The sequence below is a fragment of the Labrus bergylta genome, chromosome 15 (assembly GCF_963930695.1).
Source record: "Labrus bergylta chromosome 15, fLabBer1.1, whole genome shotgun sequence".
In the NCBI taxonomy this organism is placed as follows: Eukaryota; Metazoa; Chordata; class Actinopteri; order Labriformes; family Labridae; genus Labrus; species Labrus bergylta.
The window spans coordinates 11,948,372-11,965,935 of record NC_089209.1 but is presented as its reverse complement, the minus strand read 5'-3'; the positions used below and the strand labels follow the sequence as shown (position 1 = coordinate 11,965,935).

The following is a 17,564-nucleotide window of genomic DNA, read 5'->3' as shown; positions in this document are numbered from 1 at the left end:
AGTTAGTTCAAATTAATGACTGGTGTAGTGGCTATTTGTCCAAAAAACAACAACAACAACAAAATCTAAATAAACTAATATCAAACATAATCAAATGACCACTGATGCACCATGGGGGATGTGATGTACGCAGGCAAAAGAAATCCAATGTCCATGCAAGAGCTGCGGTATTTTTGCTGGTTTATTTGAGGAAAACAAACAAAAGAACAAAGAAAATCGTGGCTCCCGCTGCCTCTTACTTAAATAATCTCCGGTGCCCACAGTATTAACCCAAATACCTAACAAAAATACTAATAAAAAACTAAATTTACTAAAAAAAAAAATAACCAGCAAAAAAATATTTTCTAAATAAAGAAAACGTGTAGAATAATTAAATAAACAACACCACCCAAATATTAGTAAACTAAATACAAAAACTAATTCTATCCCCAATTAAATAGCTCCAACAACTGGAGTTTTTACTATAGGTAGGCCTATAGTCTGCAAATGTATCGATACTTTGACTCTATATTGGGCCAGCAGGAGGAAGGCTTGTACTGTAAAAAATATATTTAGAACCTTTGTTATCAGACTTTAGTATTTGACTCTCTGAATTGTATTTCAGTGTTAGAGCATTGCTATAACAAGCCATTCACCATCATTGCTACGTTCAGGCTAGACTTTACCAGATCATTTTACTCATAGTTTTTCTTTTTATATCTATTTATATCTGCACCTTATTTTTTTATATGTAAATACATGCTGCTGTTTTTATCCTGCACTACAATGAGCCAAATGCAACGAAATTTCGTTCTTATCTGCACTGTAAAGTACAAGTTTGAATGACAATAAAGAAAGTCTAAGTCTAAGTCTAATTAAGTGGGGGAAACGATACTAATGGTGAACTGAAAGTCAGTGTAACCTATTTTTTAGGAAGTATCCAAGTGCTCTACTGTAAGATATTAGTAGTTAGGGGTACATCTAAGACTGTCCTCAAAGGTTTAATTCATGCATGTGCTTATTTCGCAGTATTAGATATCATGATTTGTGATATGTGAGAGCCATTTGGAGCTCTTCTTTACCGACGACGACTCGTGTCTGTTTAAGAAGAAGTCCTGATGTAAATTGTGACTGGTAAAAGATTTACCAGGAGTGGGGTTCGAACCCACGCGGACATATGTCCATTGGATCTTAAGTCCAACGCCTTAACCACTCGGCCATCCTGGTGAATATACCTTGTTCCGCCATATTACCAGTGCATGAATTTACCACCACATTTCACAATTTATTTTTATCGATTCGGTGCATGCATAACTTTCGAGACAATAAATCACACATTTGTTGCGTTTACCACATAATGCACGTCCTGCGAGCAGCACTGTGGGTGCAGTGTTAGTAAAGAGCAGCTACCAGTGCAGTCTGCAGCGAACATGCTAATGTCGCGCATGTGGCAAGGTAACGCAGTTTAAAACATCTACCGCCGCCACTTCTTTATTGTGCACCACACAATGCGACACGGGAAAGCAAACATTTGACTCCATGTCCCGTGAGAAACCCTTCTACGTGTATTGTTAGCGCTACCAAACTTTGCTCTCTAACCCGTAACTAACGAGACACAGCAGCTAATAGTGTTAGCATGTTCAAGCGCAAAAGCGGGCTTGTTGCTCTGCACAGCTTAGTTACACTGAAATGATACGAAATACTGTGAGAATTGGGGGTCACCTCTTATGACGCAAGGAGCAAATAAAACAAAACGGGACCTCTGAAGTTATTAAGCCTAAAAGTCCACGCAGAAGTTGCCAATTTCGGAGAGGGACTCGGACTAGTGATGTGTCGGTCATAAACGATTCGTTCAAAACGAACGAATCATCTGGGTGAACGAACTGAACTGAATCACTTATTGAAAAGAGTCGTTCATTTCTCAACGTCAGTTGCGCTCTCCTCTCTCCTCTCTCACGTCTCTCTCTCCAGACTGTAAGAGTCGCTCAAAGCCCGCCCTCCCTCTCTCTTCATGTCAGTGATATGTACTGACTGAACCAGCAGGACGGAGTCGGTCGGGAGCTCTGTGTCACTAAAGCCCGCCCCTACTTCTCCCTCTCATGTCTACAAAATTGAGGAAGTAGAAAATATATTATTTAACATTTAGGTGTCGCGAAAATGTATGTGCTTTTTATAGCTGCCGTCAGTTTACAAACGGCTTTTATATCCAACTTAATTTAACTCCGCTGACTGTTTTAACATCTATTAACGATCGTGTTTCAGTCAGTACAGTGTGTGTGTGACTGAGGCTGGTGACTCGCAGTCTCGCTCGTTCACGTTCATTGAACGAACTGATCGAGAGCTCCGACATGAGCGAACTGAGAGGAAGAGCAAACGAACGAACTGAACGAGAGCTCCGACGTGAATCACTGAACGAACTGAGAGGAAGAGCGGACGAACGAACTGAACGAGAGCTCCGACGTGAATCACTGAACGAACTGAGAGGAAGAGCGGACGAACGAACTGAACGAGAGCTCCGACGTGAATCACTGAACGAACTGAGAGGAAGAGCGGACGAACGAACTGAACGAGAGCTCCGACGTGAATCACTGAACGAACTGAGAGGAAGAGCGGACGAACGAACTGAACGAGAGCTCCGACGTGAATCACTGAACGAACTGAGAGGAAGAGCGGACGAACGAACTGAACGAGAGCTCCGACGTGAATCAATGAACGAAATGAGAGGAAGAGCGGACGAACGAACTGAACGAGAGCTCCGACGTGAATCACTGAACGAACTGAGAGGAAGAGCGGACGAACGAACTGAACGAGAGCTCCGACGTGAATCAATGAACGAAATGAGAGGAAGAGCGGACGAACGAACTGAACGAGAGCTCCGACGTGAATCAATGAACGAAATGAGAGGAAGAGAGGAACGAACTGAGAGGAAGAGCGGACGAACGAACTGAACGAGAGCTCCGCCTCCGAGTCACTCTCTTCCTCTCAGTCAGACAGTCAGTGAGTGATTTGTGTACTGAACTAGTGATGTGAAAAGCAGTTCTTTTCAGTGTACTGAATCAGTAGAATCAGTTCAGTAAAGTGATTCGTTCAAATGATTCGTTCACCGAATCGTTCAGTACTTGCAAACTGTAGCTTTATCCAACTAAACGATTCGGTGAACGAATCTTTTGAACGAATCACTTTACTGAACTGATTCTAGTGATTCAGTACACTGAAAAGAACTGCTTTTCACATCACTAACTCGGACTGGGTGAAGGCTGTCCTGGTCCTTCCTTTGCTGGTCTGAAGGTGGCACTGACATACGACAGTAGTTTCCTCTTCTTCCAGTTATCTTTATTTGTTCACATGTTTAAATATAACAGTGATTTATTGTAGCATTTATTTTATTTATTTATTTATTTTATATGTTGGTTTTTTGTATTATATCTTTGCTTAGCTGTTAATACAACTTATTTATTTTTACTTTTTTCTTACAATGCTATTCTATTTTATACATCATTTTAACTTTTCTGTAGAAGCTGACTCAGGGAGAAACGCACAAGAATTCCAATGTACCTGTACTGTCCTGTACCTGTGCAAATGGCAATAAACATCTAAACTAAACTATTTATGCATAATTAGCAGAATGAGCATTTCCAGGGGTTTTCTTTCTTTCTAGTAATTTAATCTTATAATCTTGAATGAAAAGTTTAAATACCCACTTAGAAACTGACCCAAGAGTCTAAGTTTGCTCTGTAAAGCAGTACGTTTGTTTTCAAAGGATCATTTGCAACACTGTTTGGGAATATGGAAACAAAATACACCACTAAACCAGAATGTGAACAAATGCTATTGTAGCTGAAGTTGTAAACTGATGTTGAGCAAGCCTGTTTCAAAATATAGTTTACATTCCTTAATTGTTTGAGCTGATACTGTGCCTTAAGTTTAAACATTTCTAAAGGTAACACACCTCACAACGAAGGCCACATAAACTATGAATGAGTAATAATTCAGACCATTTTTGTGCCAAAGTCCTAAGCAGGCAAAATTTGGCAATGATACAGTTTCTTAGGATTATTGGTTTATCATATTTCAGCAAAATAAACTTATCTATATGACCTAGTTGACATACTGGACTCAAAACTCAACAAACTAATTGTCAAGCATGAGTTGGCTATAGGACCACACAACTGAACAGGAAACCTCGTAAACAGCGTATGGCTAAATCTCTTTATTTAAAACTAAAGAAATTGTTCGAAAAGATCAAACTAATTAAATTCAATTAAAATAAGAATCATGCTGTCTTCCCTCTTTCCGACATTCTTGAGTCATAGCTTTGGTGTCATATTTGACTTGTAACGCCTGTATAAAAATATGGTGTCTCAATAATTGTACATCTTGTTCAGTCTAGATTCGGTCTTCCGTCATGACTGTCCTCCAAAAGATGATCTCTTTTTGTCCTTAAGCGTGAGTTTATGACTTACTGACTGGTGATGATTTGTGACTTTGATATACTGTACTTCTGAATGGCACATCTAAACTGGTCTAGCTTAAGGACCCACCAACAACTCCTTCAACATCATGACCCAAATTTTAGAATTTTTTTAATTAACCAGATTCATTGTATGAAAAATAGTGCAGTTTGGACCTCAGGCGGTACGAAACATGTAACGGAATAAAGAGAAGGAACAAAACCAGCATGTTTTAAGAGCGCATTATAGACTTTGACACTTTTTTGTTCCAGTCGCATGTTCACTACCCACTGAAAACGGCTCCACGACCCACCCGTTGAGAACTACTGATCTAAATGAACCTCAACAATACCGCTCCTGATTGATACCCATCACTCTATCTTGCTCAAGACCACTTGTTATCCCCATGACCCATGTTGATGTTTTTTTTTTTTTTTACAAAGGAAACATGTTTTTAATCTACTACAACAGCATTTATTGTCAAATTAAAATAACACTTTCTTTTTCAAATGCAAAATTATTTTATACATTCACACCAAAAATTTGAATAACTTTAATCAAAATAACCAGATCAGCTATTTTACTGTGACTTTCATTTAAGCCAGCTGGTGACCCAAAACCATGATCATTTTTAAGCCTCAAACATTGATTGAAAAAATTAAAAGGTACTGCAGTGTATAGGACAAAATCAGTTTTTTGGGTTTTTTTTTTTACATTTCTGTAAAGCTGTCCATATGTTTAGTAAACAGGTACATGTTTATTTTCATTTCAATTTCATCCTTAAAATTGTAAAAAAGACCCAAAAAATAATGGCCTTAAAAAGTTTGATTGTGTCTCCAACAGGGTAGACAGGGGCAACATTGCAGAAAAGGATTTTTCCTCTTGTACTGTAGGGCCTTCTTTATTTCGACAATAGTTTTGTCAGTATATTCCTCGGTGGCACACACATGAGACTCAATGTTATTGATCATGGACCCCTGCTCCTCCACTAGTATGGCCATGTCCATGAACAGTTCATGGACCTCCTTCAGCCTGACCTCGAGCTCAACCAGCTCCTTGTGCCTCCCTCTGATCTCACACAAAGCCATGCGGGACGTGCGTGCACCTGGTGTCTGCAGACTCTGGGACAGCTCAGCCCATCCTTCTCCTCCTTTGTCTACCATCACATCAAGCTGCTCATCAGTGATTTCTCTCCCCAGTATGGAGACCTGCCTCTGGATCCTCCTTCGACATGTACTCCTTTGCATCTCCTCTGCCTCGTTGTAGTCACTCATAGCAGCATGGAAATCACGGTTCAGTGTGTCACACTGAACTCGGGCAATGCGACTAACAGCAGAATATGGACCATCTTTCTCCTCAAGCCGGGCGCTCGCCTTGCCTAGGGCCTGAAGGCGGAAGTACAGGGCCTCCCCACGTTGCTGGATACCTCTGGCAATGGTGTCAGAGTCTTTTTTGAGGAGGGTGAACCGCCGAACAGAGGTGCCAAAACGTTCATTTTGTGTGCGTAGATGCTCCACCTTTAATTGCAGAAAGGAGATCTCTTTGCGTATTGAGCTGGCCTCCTCTAGGATTCTGTCAATAGTTGAGGTGTTCTCAAACACAACTGCCTCTTGAGACAGAGTCACCTTGTCCACATCGTACTCAGGTCCAAAAAATTCTGGCTCAAAGTCCTCCTGCTCTTCACTAAGGGTCTGCAGCCTTTCCAGCATGTCCCGCATTCTGCCTGAGGGCAAAACAAGATGGTGGGTACTCACCATATTCAAACAACCAGCATTTTCCTTTCAAGTTAAAGCTAGGTATATAATGTCATAGTGCTGCCTACCAGGTTTGCCAATCAAATAAGTTTAGAGAACCTGAAAAATTAATTTCACTGCTTTGAGTTTTATCTTACTATATTAAAAAGGTACAAAAAAAAAAATATTTGGTAACTTATTAGGAACAGACAGCTAATCAAGCAGCTAAGATAGCATTAAACCAATGTTTTACCTAAATTATTGTTAGCTAGTTAACATCTTAAGCTTGGTATTTTGTAAGTTACTAGATATTGACAGCTTACCAAACAGTTAATGTTAGTATTTAACCACTAGCTAGCCTACATTAATGTAGATTCAGTCACTTGTACATGGACAATGTACATTAACTGATATTCAAACAAATATAGGCTACCGTTAGCCAGAAATTTTAACCAAACCCCAAATTTGACTCCCTGTTTCCTCTTCAATAATCCAGAAGTTTTGAAACCACAACTGTCTGTCAGAGTCCCTTTGGAAACTTGAAACACAGCAGAACAACATTATAGAAATGGTTGCAATGGGAATGCAATCATTTGTGCTCAGTGTGGAAACATCAAGTCTATATTGTAAAGTCAGTAGACACAATCTTACATCCAAGAGCCCTTCATAGTGTCACTTAAAGTAGAAACTCTGGAAATCAATAGTAGATTCCATAGTTATTGTATGCAAAGGTTCATATTTAATTTAGGACTATACACAACCAATTGAAGCTGGTATGTTGTGGATATACTACACATAATGACTGGTCACTTCTCTGGTTTTCTCTCTGTGCTGAACAACAGCAGTCTCGGCTCAAATGCTCCAAGGAATGTTTAAAACCAGGAACAAGGAAGAATATCTCTTCTAAAAACAGACATTTCTTTTCAGAGCGGGTTTATCACAGATGACAGTGTTTCACCATTATCTTTTTAAAAAGTCGCTCTCAGTACATTCATTTTGTCAAACATTTTGCATGTAGCTTTTGACAAGATGTTGCCCACCTAAATCTCTGACAGCTAACTCAGCTAAACCCTAACCCGGGTTAAAATAGACTACATGAAACTATTTTTAAAGCGGACCCAATGTGTCACTAACACTTAACATGAGATATTCTTGATGGAAATTGTAGCTTTAATTGAACACCTTCAATTATCCACTTGTCACCAGGTGCCTCTGCTCCACCCAAGGAAATTAATAAAATATAAATAAATGCTGTTGTCCAAATGTCTTACCTTTTTTACTGGATCCCCAAATAAACAAAGGAAATAGATCCCTCCAACTTGTCACAGCCTGATTTTGTAGGTTCAAGACACCAGAGAAACATATTTTTTGAACTGATGAGGAAGTTCTCTGTGTGCTGTGTGTGCTGTGTGTTCAATGTGTGCGAGACTAACGCCCCTTTCCAGGTGACAGTCATGGAGACATAGACCTTCCCACTCCAACACACAACACTTCCTTGAGTAAAGAAACTTTTTTGATTGGCTCAGTGTCTTTACAGCTCAAGAAAGATGAGACATTGTCAATGAAGTAGAAACCTTGCTGTCAGTGTGATGCATCAAACTCTACAATATCTCAATTGGTCTTTACTTTTCTGTTTTGATTCATTTAAAATAAAACAGACTCACTTATCTTAATTCAACTCTCCATGTTTGTATGGCAGCACGAACAAAAGGCAGACAACTTAAATGTATTATCATACAACACAAATCATAAAATAGCAGTGAAGAGCAACATATTAGTGTACATCACAAAACCAATAAAATGTTCTTCTTGCCCAGATACTGTTGACTGTATAAGAGATGGTAAATCATAGAAACTGATGGGAAATTAAAAGTGTTTGGCATTTAAATGTATAGTAAAACAGAACATATTTACAACTCGATCAAGAACGATTCAGTTTACAATTTCTAAAACATCAACTCTCAGCTGTATATCAAGGGGATCATTATTCAAAATTCCAGCATTAGTTAACTAGAAAGGGTGTTCCCCACATTAGTGAATTAGAATTAGTGCGACAGACAGTACAGTATGCCTGGCACAAACTTTTTTTTTTCATGATTTATTTTCTACAAATTAATGAAAACATGTCTGACAGTCTTTTCATGGTGTTTTTTTGAAAAGTATCTCCCATGTGATAAATCAGCAAGCTAAGACAATGAAAAATATTTCTTCATACCAACTTTTCTCGGGGTAGTCATAAAATATCTCTGATCTGAGATTACCTGTCTAAGACCGCTTATGCAAACTTTACAGACATTCATGTTTTTCAAATACAAATTTAAAATATTTTACCTGAGCAAAAACCCTTTAAGAAAGGTTCATTTAAAACTTTCTGCAACTACCTGACAAATCTTGAGCAATAACTCCACAGGCCACGTTAATGAACATTTGACAATAAGAAGAGCAGAACATTTTTAATGTCTTGTTGATTTCCCAGTTGTCTTTGTCTGGAAATAACTTTTGCCATCCCTCTCACCACATCTGTGTTCTTTAGTCATTACTTGTTGTAACATGGGAAACAGCCGCAAAACATCTTTTTAAAAGGGTTGTTACTGTCATGTCGTTTGGCCTTGCGAAGCTTGACAAGGGCATCTTGTATGCCTTCATCCGTTTTCTGAACATTGGTTTGGATGGAGGTAATCATGGGGCCCTGCTCCTCCACCAGCAGCGCAACATCCAGGAAAATCTCATGGATGCCTTTGATTCTGTTCTCCAGGTCCAACAGCTCTTGGTGACGTTTCTCGATCTGGGACAGAGCCGATCGAGCTGTTTTGCCCTCAGACATGACGTTGTCATTAAAGATGTTCCACTGACCTTGCTCGATCATCTCTTCTACCTCCTCTCCTGTCACCTCTCGTCCGACTATCTCCATCTGCCTCTGGATCTGGGCTTTACAGTTCTCCCGATGGCTCATCTCAGCGTCGTTATAGTCAAACATGGCATCACGGAAACCATTGCTGAGGCCGGCATACTGGGTTCTGGATATTCTTGTGATGGCAGAACTTGACCCGTGAGCTTCCTCTAGCTTGCAGGCTGTGCCATCCATTTCTTTCAGACTTGACAGAATCCCCTCTGCCCGAGCTTTTATGTCAGCACCGATAGCATTGGAGTCCCTTTTGATGGTGCTCATGGTGGTGACACCCTGGGTTATTCGAGAGTTCTGCTCACGCAGCCTTTTGACGTCCAAGCGGATGAGCTGGATCTCTCTGTGGATCTCTTGTGACTGAGAGAAGACCTCCTCCAGAACAGGGCTGCTGTCCCACACAACCGCCTCATGAGGCAGCTCCTCCTCGAGGTCCACGTTGCTGAAGGCTTCAGAGACGGTGGACTCCTCGTACTCCATCGGCTCCACATGGCCGTTGGACATTTCCTGCAGGTTGCTCAGTCTGTCCCTCATGGTTGGGCCAGAGAACTCAAGTGAAGGTTTTGGATGTCAAAATGATTTTCTCTGTCCAGTAATCTTTCCAAGTCTAAACCACATTGGTAAAGATGAGTCAGGGAAGAAGGCCTGTCTGAAAGAGAAAACACACCCGCCGTCTATTTAAAGCTGTCATGCATGTGTTAAAGCCGATCCTTCTTCCTTTAGCTCTTACCCACCCAGCACTGGCATAACAGGTTCTCCAAAGAATAGTCAAAGGTGTTACTCCCCACCAAACGTGTTCTTTAAACTTGTGATGCGTCTCTCTCTCAAGACATTTATTTTGACTTTTAAACTCACTGGAGCGTCAGCAGATGTTGTACATCAGATACAGGAATATCACAACAGTCTTACTTTAAAGAACATTTCTGATGTGAAATGAGAAGTGTGGTTATGTCATTAAAATGCATTTCAAAGTATAGTGTACTGGACTAAAGTTTCCAAACTTTACTTCATGTAGGCCTAGTTGTCTTTTTTGATTTCCAGCAAAGAGTATCAGACTTTCTGTGTGATCAACAGAGGCTTCAAACAACTCAATGTAAAGAGGAAATCTGGTTGATAAGCTATCACACTTCAGATAAATATTTAGTTTTTCAAGGTTTTATATAGGCTATATTGTTACTTGTATTTTCCTAAATACTGATTAAAAAAAGACCATTGTTATAGGAATCAATCAGAAAAACTTCTCTTTCAAATATTTTATTTCCCCCTAAAAGTATTTTAAGATAAACGTTCTATATATATTTCAATATATATGTCTTATGGGGTTTAATTTATGATTCATATTGCTGATAGTAGAAGATATATCTTAATGGGAGTTTTTTTGTTGTTGAAATAGTCACACATGTATATATTGATTGTTTAAAATACTCTTACTTTATGTAGGTTATATAGGACACAAAAAGCATTTTGTGTACCCTAATAGCTACTTAACACATAGGTCTCATGTAACCTACGACATTGTTATTAAGGTTTCCACATTTAAGTCTTGAAAGATAGAAAAAGTCTTACCTGGTTTGCTTTAGATTCCACATACATCAAGCCTTTTCCTTTAACGTAGGATGATCATGGCACCACTGCACCATTCTCCAGTAGCCTATCCGAGATCGACTTCTCTGGATCGAGATCGAAAACAAAGAGCCAGACAGGCGTTATGCAGCTATCTCTGGAGCTGAAACTATAGGCTATTCAGCTGTTTGATGGGTGAAAGATTGCGCCACGACGTGCGACTGTATGATGTGACTTGAGGAATGAAGTTCGGTTGGTTTGACCTCAAGGAGCGTCAATTGGATATGACAAGACATGAGCAGCTGCTGTGGAGCCCTAAACAAAGTTAGTTCAATTATATTTTACAGGGAAAAGTTCCAGGGAGAAAAATGTAAAATTGTTAATTGAATTGGTGCAAAACATGCTATATCCCACTGGAGTTGTTAAGCCCAGCAGATTTGTTCCCTGAACTGTAGTCGCTTGTGTATAATTTTTGGTTGCAGCGCTACCTGCCGTTTTTAGATCACAAGCTCGTGCTGAGGTGAAGTGACGTCACTGAATTGTTAGGTACAAAGACTGTTGATATTAAAGGTACGCCCCAATTACTCCCATGAGTAGTATAGCTTGCACTTGTTTTTTTTTTTAAATAAAAGAATAAAATAACACAGACAGAGAGACAGAGCCATATGGCAAGAGGCTTTAAAATGTAAAGGAAACATAATCCTATCAAATTAGGATGCTGAAATGCTGAAACTGTTCTTTATGCGTTACATTAACGCCCACTGGACTTTACATTTATTTTATTTTCATACACTCTGTGAGTAGGTCACATACACTGTAAGATTTCATTTCTCATAGTCCACTGCACAGCTCCTACATTGCACCTTTTGTACATTTTGTGTTTTTTATTTTTTATATTTTACATTTTTAAATTATATTTTATATATTGTAATAGCGTTTTTATACTGTATTATTTAAATTGTTGCTAGTTCTGCTTTATTTCCTTGTTAATTGTTAAGCACCAATACACCAAGTCAAATTCCTTGTATGTTTAAATGTACTTGGCAACAAAACCAGATTCTGATTCTGATTATATTTTAGATGTGCCTATACTGAAACAGCATTTCTCCTATTCCAAAAACTATATTTTCACTAGTCAGACTTGTTAGATTATTCAATTTAGCATTCTTACTATAGCAGAAATTGTATTTCAAGATTTCTGAACCTTTTTAACATTTCATAGCTGGGTATCCATTTTATTATTTAAGGCTACAGGTTATAGGCTATTATAGGCTATCTGTAATTAAATTCCTCCAAGTCATAATAAAAATTCCAGATTTCAAAAACTTCTGCCTTCCTACAAGAAACAAAGTTTGCCATTCATGTGTATAGCTTTAAATTTATGCATATATCCACAACATAATTCTTCCTGCTATAGAATTATAAGGGGGAAACCCCAATACAGATATCTACTGGGGCATATACAATGTTAATTTTACATCAGATATACAAAATAAAAAATATTTTTTTAAGCATTCTATCCAAAACGCAATTTTGGATATCCACATTTGGCATCACAATTAGAATAGTATCCTATTGGCTATTTTACATGTTATTATTTAAAGCTCTTAATGGGTCATAAGTGTACACAGGTGTAGTAATTGTGCAGGATCACCTTGGGCTATGGATGTTGGGGCAAAGGATATCTTTTCATGGGGCCCAGAATTCCTAGTGACACCCATGAGTATACAATAAAGTAGAATTTGAAAACTTTTTAAACTTTTCAATTACTGACGTTCCTATTTAATTGATTTAATTGCAGATGCAGATGCAGGCTAACCCCCTATGGATTTGGCAGAAGCTGCGTACTGATTCATTGTGTATTACTGATGGCAAGAAAACTCAACTCATGTGAGTTATCAATGATGATATGGTGACATTAAATAAAACTCTCTTTTAGAAAGTTCACATTTTAATAAAAAATACATCACAGCAACTTAATAGTGTTAGTATTTCCTTAACATTTGCTAAGTTAAAAAGCCGTTCATAACATGAATTAAAAACTTTAAATGCTCCTCCCATCTTTCGGTGGATAAGTAACACGTGAAGGCGCGTGCTGGGTACTATTGGATTATGGCGGGCATGCCTCCTGCTATTACCCTGATACTGCTGCCTTCAAGTGTAGCTCGGATTTTTAAAATATCAATTATAAGCAAGTGTCCCAAGATTTTTGGATATATTTTGTGGTGTTTTTTTTTTTTAACTGACACGATCGGCAGAATGACGCTGTGGTATGAAGCAGATACTCTTGTAATAAGCAATATGCTGTAATCCTCATATTATCAGATGATGATAAAATTATAAGCGTGACATCCACGTTTTCCTGCAAGAAAAATTGCTTGTTTTATATACAAATTGTCTTTCTGCATGTGGGATTTTTATTTTTTTTATTTTTTTTGATATACTGTATTCTTAGTTTGTTTGCTTCTGTGCTGAACTCTGAAAACTCAAATTTCCGACTGTCCTTGAAGACGTCGTCTCTCCATCAGTACCCTGTAACCGCCTCAACTTTCTTCTCGTTCATCCTTCGAGGTTTGGAGCCGAGTTCAGCTCAACAGAGGCGACAAAGAATAAACATATAAGCAACCACGTCAACATTAACATAAAGCGAACATGAAGTTATCTATAATTCGTAGTGCTTGCGGCAGCCTCCGGATACATCCAGCCCGTTCGGGGAGCGGGGTCCACGGCTTGTCGCGGAGATGTGTACCAGTCGGTCCTGCCAACAGCAAGTTGAGCCTCCGACCGGTTAGCGGGACCAGCGGCGGCGGGACCAACCCGAAACTAGCCGTCAACTTTGGGAAACACTCACCAGCGAGTGATGGGCTTCAAATCGACAGTTCTTTGAGGTAAGAGGGAAATGTTGTATGTTCGAGCCAACGCGGACATTTTAAAGCTCGACAATGTCTTTGGTGTGATTAATGAGTAGAAAACAACACAGTGTCGAGGTTTACGTTCGCTTGGTAACGTTAGTTGGTCACTTCCTGTTTAACCGGCGCTTTGCTGATGACTCGCAGCCCATTTTCCACGTGTCTCCGATATCACCAGAGGGGCTTCTGGAGTCGAGCTGATGTAACTTTTCTCTGTTGTTGCCAGGATGCTGAGTTGTTTCCTGAATATATAGTGCGACAACAAACTACAATGAGTGACTTAATTTTAATGTAACATCGCCAGCATCACTTGCCTCTTGGTTCACAAAGGCGTGTAGGCCTACCCCCCCCTCTTTTACGCTTTGTTTATTGTTTGTGATACATGTATTGTAGGTGACAAGAGAGTTTAACTGTTAAAATGTGACTTAAAACAAAAAAATAAAATTGAAATTAAAAAAGGGACGTTGTTGTTGTTGTTGTTGTTGTGTTTACTTTTTTGTCACATATAGGTCAGTGTGTTAACCACACATGAACACAAGCCCCTCCCACACATTTGCACGTGCATGGTAGGATGGTCAATGGATGCCATTTAATGTTTTCAAATGTAAAAATGTAGTCATACTAATTGTTTTGTGACTGTTTAGGGGTGTGGTGTTTTGGCAAACAGTGGCAGTTTTGTGTAGGCTTGTGACAGCCAAAATAATAATATTTGCACAGGGAAATTGACCCAAACACACACTATTGCATGTACCTTTTTGTAATCTAGTCTTTTGAGTGTAACTTTAGTGTTTGACTTCACTTGTGTTGCCCTTAATATATGAATAGAATATAAATTGCTTTTCTGTTTCTCTTTATAGGGAAGTGGTTCAGAGCACCAAGGAGGCAATGGTGGCTCTGCAGAGAAGAAATCCGGCTATCCAACCATTGTTAGCCATTATACAGGTATTGTAAGCAAAAGCAGGAATGCTGTACAAATGTTGTATTGTAGCAGGAAAACGTATAAATATATACATTTACATTTGTATTGTTTGCAATGTATGGTTTTGTAAAAGCTTGCCTCGGAATATTTTTAATCTTACACAAAAAGTAGTTAATTAGTGAAGACAGTTTCTCTTGGTTCAGTGGCGTTTTGATAATGACTGTGTAAACATCCTTTACCTTATTTTACCTTTAACCCAAGGGCTAACTGTTTTTCCTGAACCTTTTGAAAGTTCCTCTGTTATCAGGTCTGCGTTTTTGATTTTCATTGTCCTAATTTTATCTTAAAGGCAGGTGAAGATGACAGCTTGTTGGAGTTCAATAAGAAAATGGCCGGCATGGTATTTACCTTTCCTTGTACTTCTTTGTATAAACTTTCCCTTTTTTGTCTCTTGTCACAAATCCATTCAACATTCCAAAGTGCTCACTCTCAACCTGTCTGTATATTCACAGATTGGCTTAAACCTCACTCAGATTTGTCTGGCAAAGGAGTGCAGTGAGGACGAAGTAAGTGAAACTGATCACAATATAGGTATATTTCCCCCAGTGCTTTTAATCTAGAAAAAAAAAACCTTCCTACCCCCGTCATTGTTTTGCAAGTTGGTGCATGATGTACCACACCCCTGTCTGTTTGTCTGTGCAGTATGTGATGATGGTGGTGGTTGGGTGACGTATAAAGTTAATAGTGCCTCAAACATGCTTTACTGCCAATTTTATACCACTGTAACACGACTAATCTTTGATTCCTACATTGATTTAGTCACTGCTTGAGTTTTTTCCTACACTTAATGGTGTTTTCTACCATAACAACTCTGGGACAACTTCCCAGCTTTGGCTCCTTCCCCAGATGTGGTAAAGTCTTGATCAACATAAAAAGAAGGAACTCCTGTGATTATGTCAGGCATTTTAGCTGACGCCTAATGAGTTCCAGTACTTTTTCCTGCCCGAAATGACCATCTGAAGGTCCACTGCTGTACTTGAATGCAACTTTCTTTCTTTGAGTTCCTCGCTCTCCCATACTCTCTCCCTCCTCTGAGATTACATCCACATTTTATGCCGTTAGTTGCACTAACCTGTTTATTTTGTTTTACCAATTGACTCGCTCCCTGTTCTTAATCCACACTTTATCCTCTAAAATATCGACAGGTACTTCAAATTTAAGGTATACGTTTGGAATGGATCATAGATCAACATTACTCATACCAACTTGTGTGGTCCAATTGATAAACATGCTGTATATCCACAACTGTTTTCTGCATACATTTCACATTTGTTTTGTACTTTCTTTTTTTGTCTTTTTGTATGTGTGTAGATTGTCGAGGAGGTGTTGAAGCTGAATGAAGACCCAAGGGTTCGTGGAATCTACCTCCACCTTCCGCCAGCTGCACTCACCAGCCGGGTGCTGAACACACTCAGACCTGACAAGGATGTAGATGGGTATGCACGAGCAAACTTACAAGTTGCTTGAGTTTTCTGCTTTCCCTTAGTGGCATCACAGTGAAGAGCGAATATCTTCAAAATAGCACAAACTGTTAGTTTAAGAGAGGCTGTATGTCTACATTTATTTGTATTCCCTTAAAACAATACTCTACATGTAGTTTTATGTGCTTCCTGTAGACATTTGAGGAGTAGTCAGCCGGTTTTCCGTTGTTTGCTTTCCCTTTCCCACCAGAGATAAGAGGAAGGACTCACATGCTGTAGCAGATTTGGGCCAAATCAGAAAGGGATGCACAGCATTAAGACTAAATAAAGAACATTGTGTGTCTACAGAAGCCAATCACTGGCAAAATCAACGAGGGACTCTTCGTAATCAATATAAATAAAAGAGACTTCAGCCAACTACTTTACATTTGTTTTTAAGAAGAAGAAAGTACGCTTTATTAATCCCACGAGGGGAAATTCAATTTCACACTCTCTTGTTGAACATGCTTCACACACATAGGCTGAGATACACACACACATGCACAAACAGGATCCTATGGACATGCACTAATGGAGAGATGTCAGTGTGAGGGAGGCTGCCCACAGTGAGTACTCCTGAGCTGGTGGGAGTTCTGTGCCTTGCTCAAGGGCACCTCAGTAGTGCTCAGGAAGTGAACTTGCATCTGACTGGCAACTAGTGTTTTATAAAAGATCCTTGTACAATAATGAAAACAAGAAAATAAAAAGTTTTGTTTTGGTATAATATGTTTGTTGATAATTGTGATATATCATATTTATATGAAGTTTATGTCTTGTGCTAGGATAACTGATTTGAACGTGGGTCGTCTGGTACGAGGGGACCTGAGCAAAGGCTTCGTGCCCCCTTTAGCAAGCGCTGTCCTGGATCTGCTGGAGAAACACAGTGAGTTCTTTGTAGAGGAAATTAGTGGTAGTATATTTAACTGCTGCTTTACTTTAACTTAGAGAGCTACCTTATACTTAAGAATTAATTTACACTCCTCCACTCTTATATTTAAAAAAGTTGGATTGTTAGTTGTGCTGGTTAAAGGACTGACTGTACTGTAACTCATTGATAAATGTAGCAGTGGCAGTACTGAAACATGGAACATTTTTACAAATGAAACCAAAGGGACTTTTGTCATCACTTTCACAGCTATGAACAGTGTATATGATATAATGAAGTACATTATTAAAAAACACTGATAAACAGTTTTCATTTGGCACACTTACTCGTGGATTCATTAGAGGCAGCTGTGTTTAACAGCCTTTGACTCTGTTACTGTGTCCCAAATGAACACAAAATATAAAGTCATATTTTGTAGTCAGTACAGTGTGGAAAAATTACTTACTCAGGAATAATGCAAAAAAATATTTTTAGAGAAGTGATGCTTGCAGAGGTGGCCTGATAAAATACCTGCAGACCAGGTCTTGGGATCAACACAGTTATTAGGCTACTTAATATGCAAGTTCTTTAGATATACTTATTGGTAATTATTATACAGTAAAGTAATCTTAACATAAAATGGTGCAATGGTTAGTGTCAATGAATGCAACTTTGTTAAAAGGAAGCTTTAAGAAAAATACTTTTTTAAGTAGAAATGTACCA

At 38.9% G+C, this 17,564-nt stretch overlaps 3 protein-coding genes and 1 non-coding gene across 4 annotated transcripts in view; 1 reads left to right on the top strand and 3 right to left on the bottom strand.

The window, feature by feature from the left end:
• Positions 1-1,123: 1,123 nt before the first annotated feature.
• On the bottom strand, positions 1,124-1,206 carry trnal-uaa (transfer RNA leucine (anticodon UAA)). Its single transcript has one exon. It is a non-coding gene; the product is annotated as a tRNA-Leu (tRNA).
• A 3,682-nt stretch (positions 1,207-4,888) lies between these two features.
• LOC109983225 (syntaxin-11-like) lies at positions 4,889-7,691 on the bottom strand. Its single transcript, XM_020632821.3, has 2 exons — positions 7,435-7,691; positions 4,889-6,153 (listed from the first exon to the last, which is right to left on the bottom strand). The coding sequence occupies exon 2, from the start codon at positions 6,146-6,148 to the stop codon at positions 5,246-5,248; it is 903 nt and encodes a 300-aa protein (XP_020488477.2). The 5' UTR covers positions 6,149-6,153; positions 7,435-7,691; the 3' UTR covers positions 4,889-5,245.
• Positions 7,692-7,836: 145 nt separating this feature from the next.
• stx11b.1 (syntaxin 11b, tandem duplicate 1) lies at positions 7,837-10,857 on the bottom strand. The gene is made up of 2 exons (XM_065964124.1): positions 10,632-10,857; positions 7,837-9,714 (listed from the first exon to the last, which is right to left on the bottom strand). The coding sequence occupies exon 2, from the start codon at positions 9,597-9,599 to the stop codon at positions 8,700-8,702; it is 900 nt and encodes a 299-aa protein (XP_065820196.1). The 5' UTR covers positions 9,600-9,714; positions 10,632-10,857; the 3' UTR covers positions 7,837-8,699.
• A 2,271-nt stretch (positions 10,858-13,128) lies between these two features.
• Positions 13,129-17,564, top strand: part of mthfd1l (methylenetetrahydrofolate dehydrogenase (NADP+ dependent) 1 like) — a 34,902-nt gene continuing 30,466 nt past the window's right edge. The window contains exons 1-6 of the mRNA XM_020632887.3: positions 13,129-13,516; positions 14,395-14,479; positions 14,806-14,856; positions 14,969-15,022; positions 15,828-15,952; positions 16,759-16,859. Coding sequence (XP_020488543.2) covers positions 13,281-13,516; positions 14,395-14,479; positions 14,806-14,856; positions 14,969-15,022; positions 15,828-15,952; positions 16,759-16,859 — 652 coding nt within the window. The 5' untranslated portion in view covers positions 13,129-13,280. The remainder of the gene's footprint in view (positions 13,517-14,394; positions 14,480-14,805; positions 14,857-14,968; positions 15,023-15,827; positions 15,953-16,758; positions 16,860-17,564) is intronic.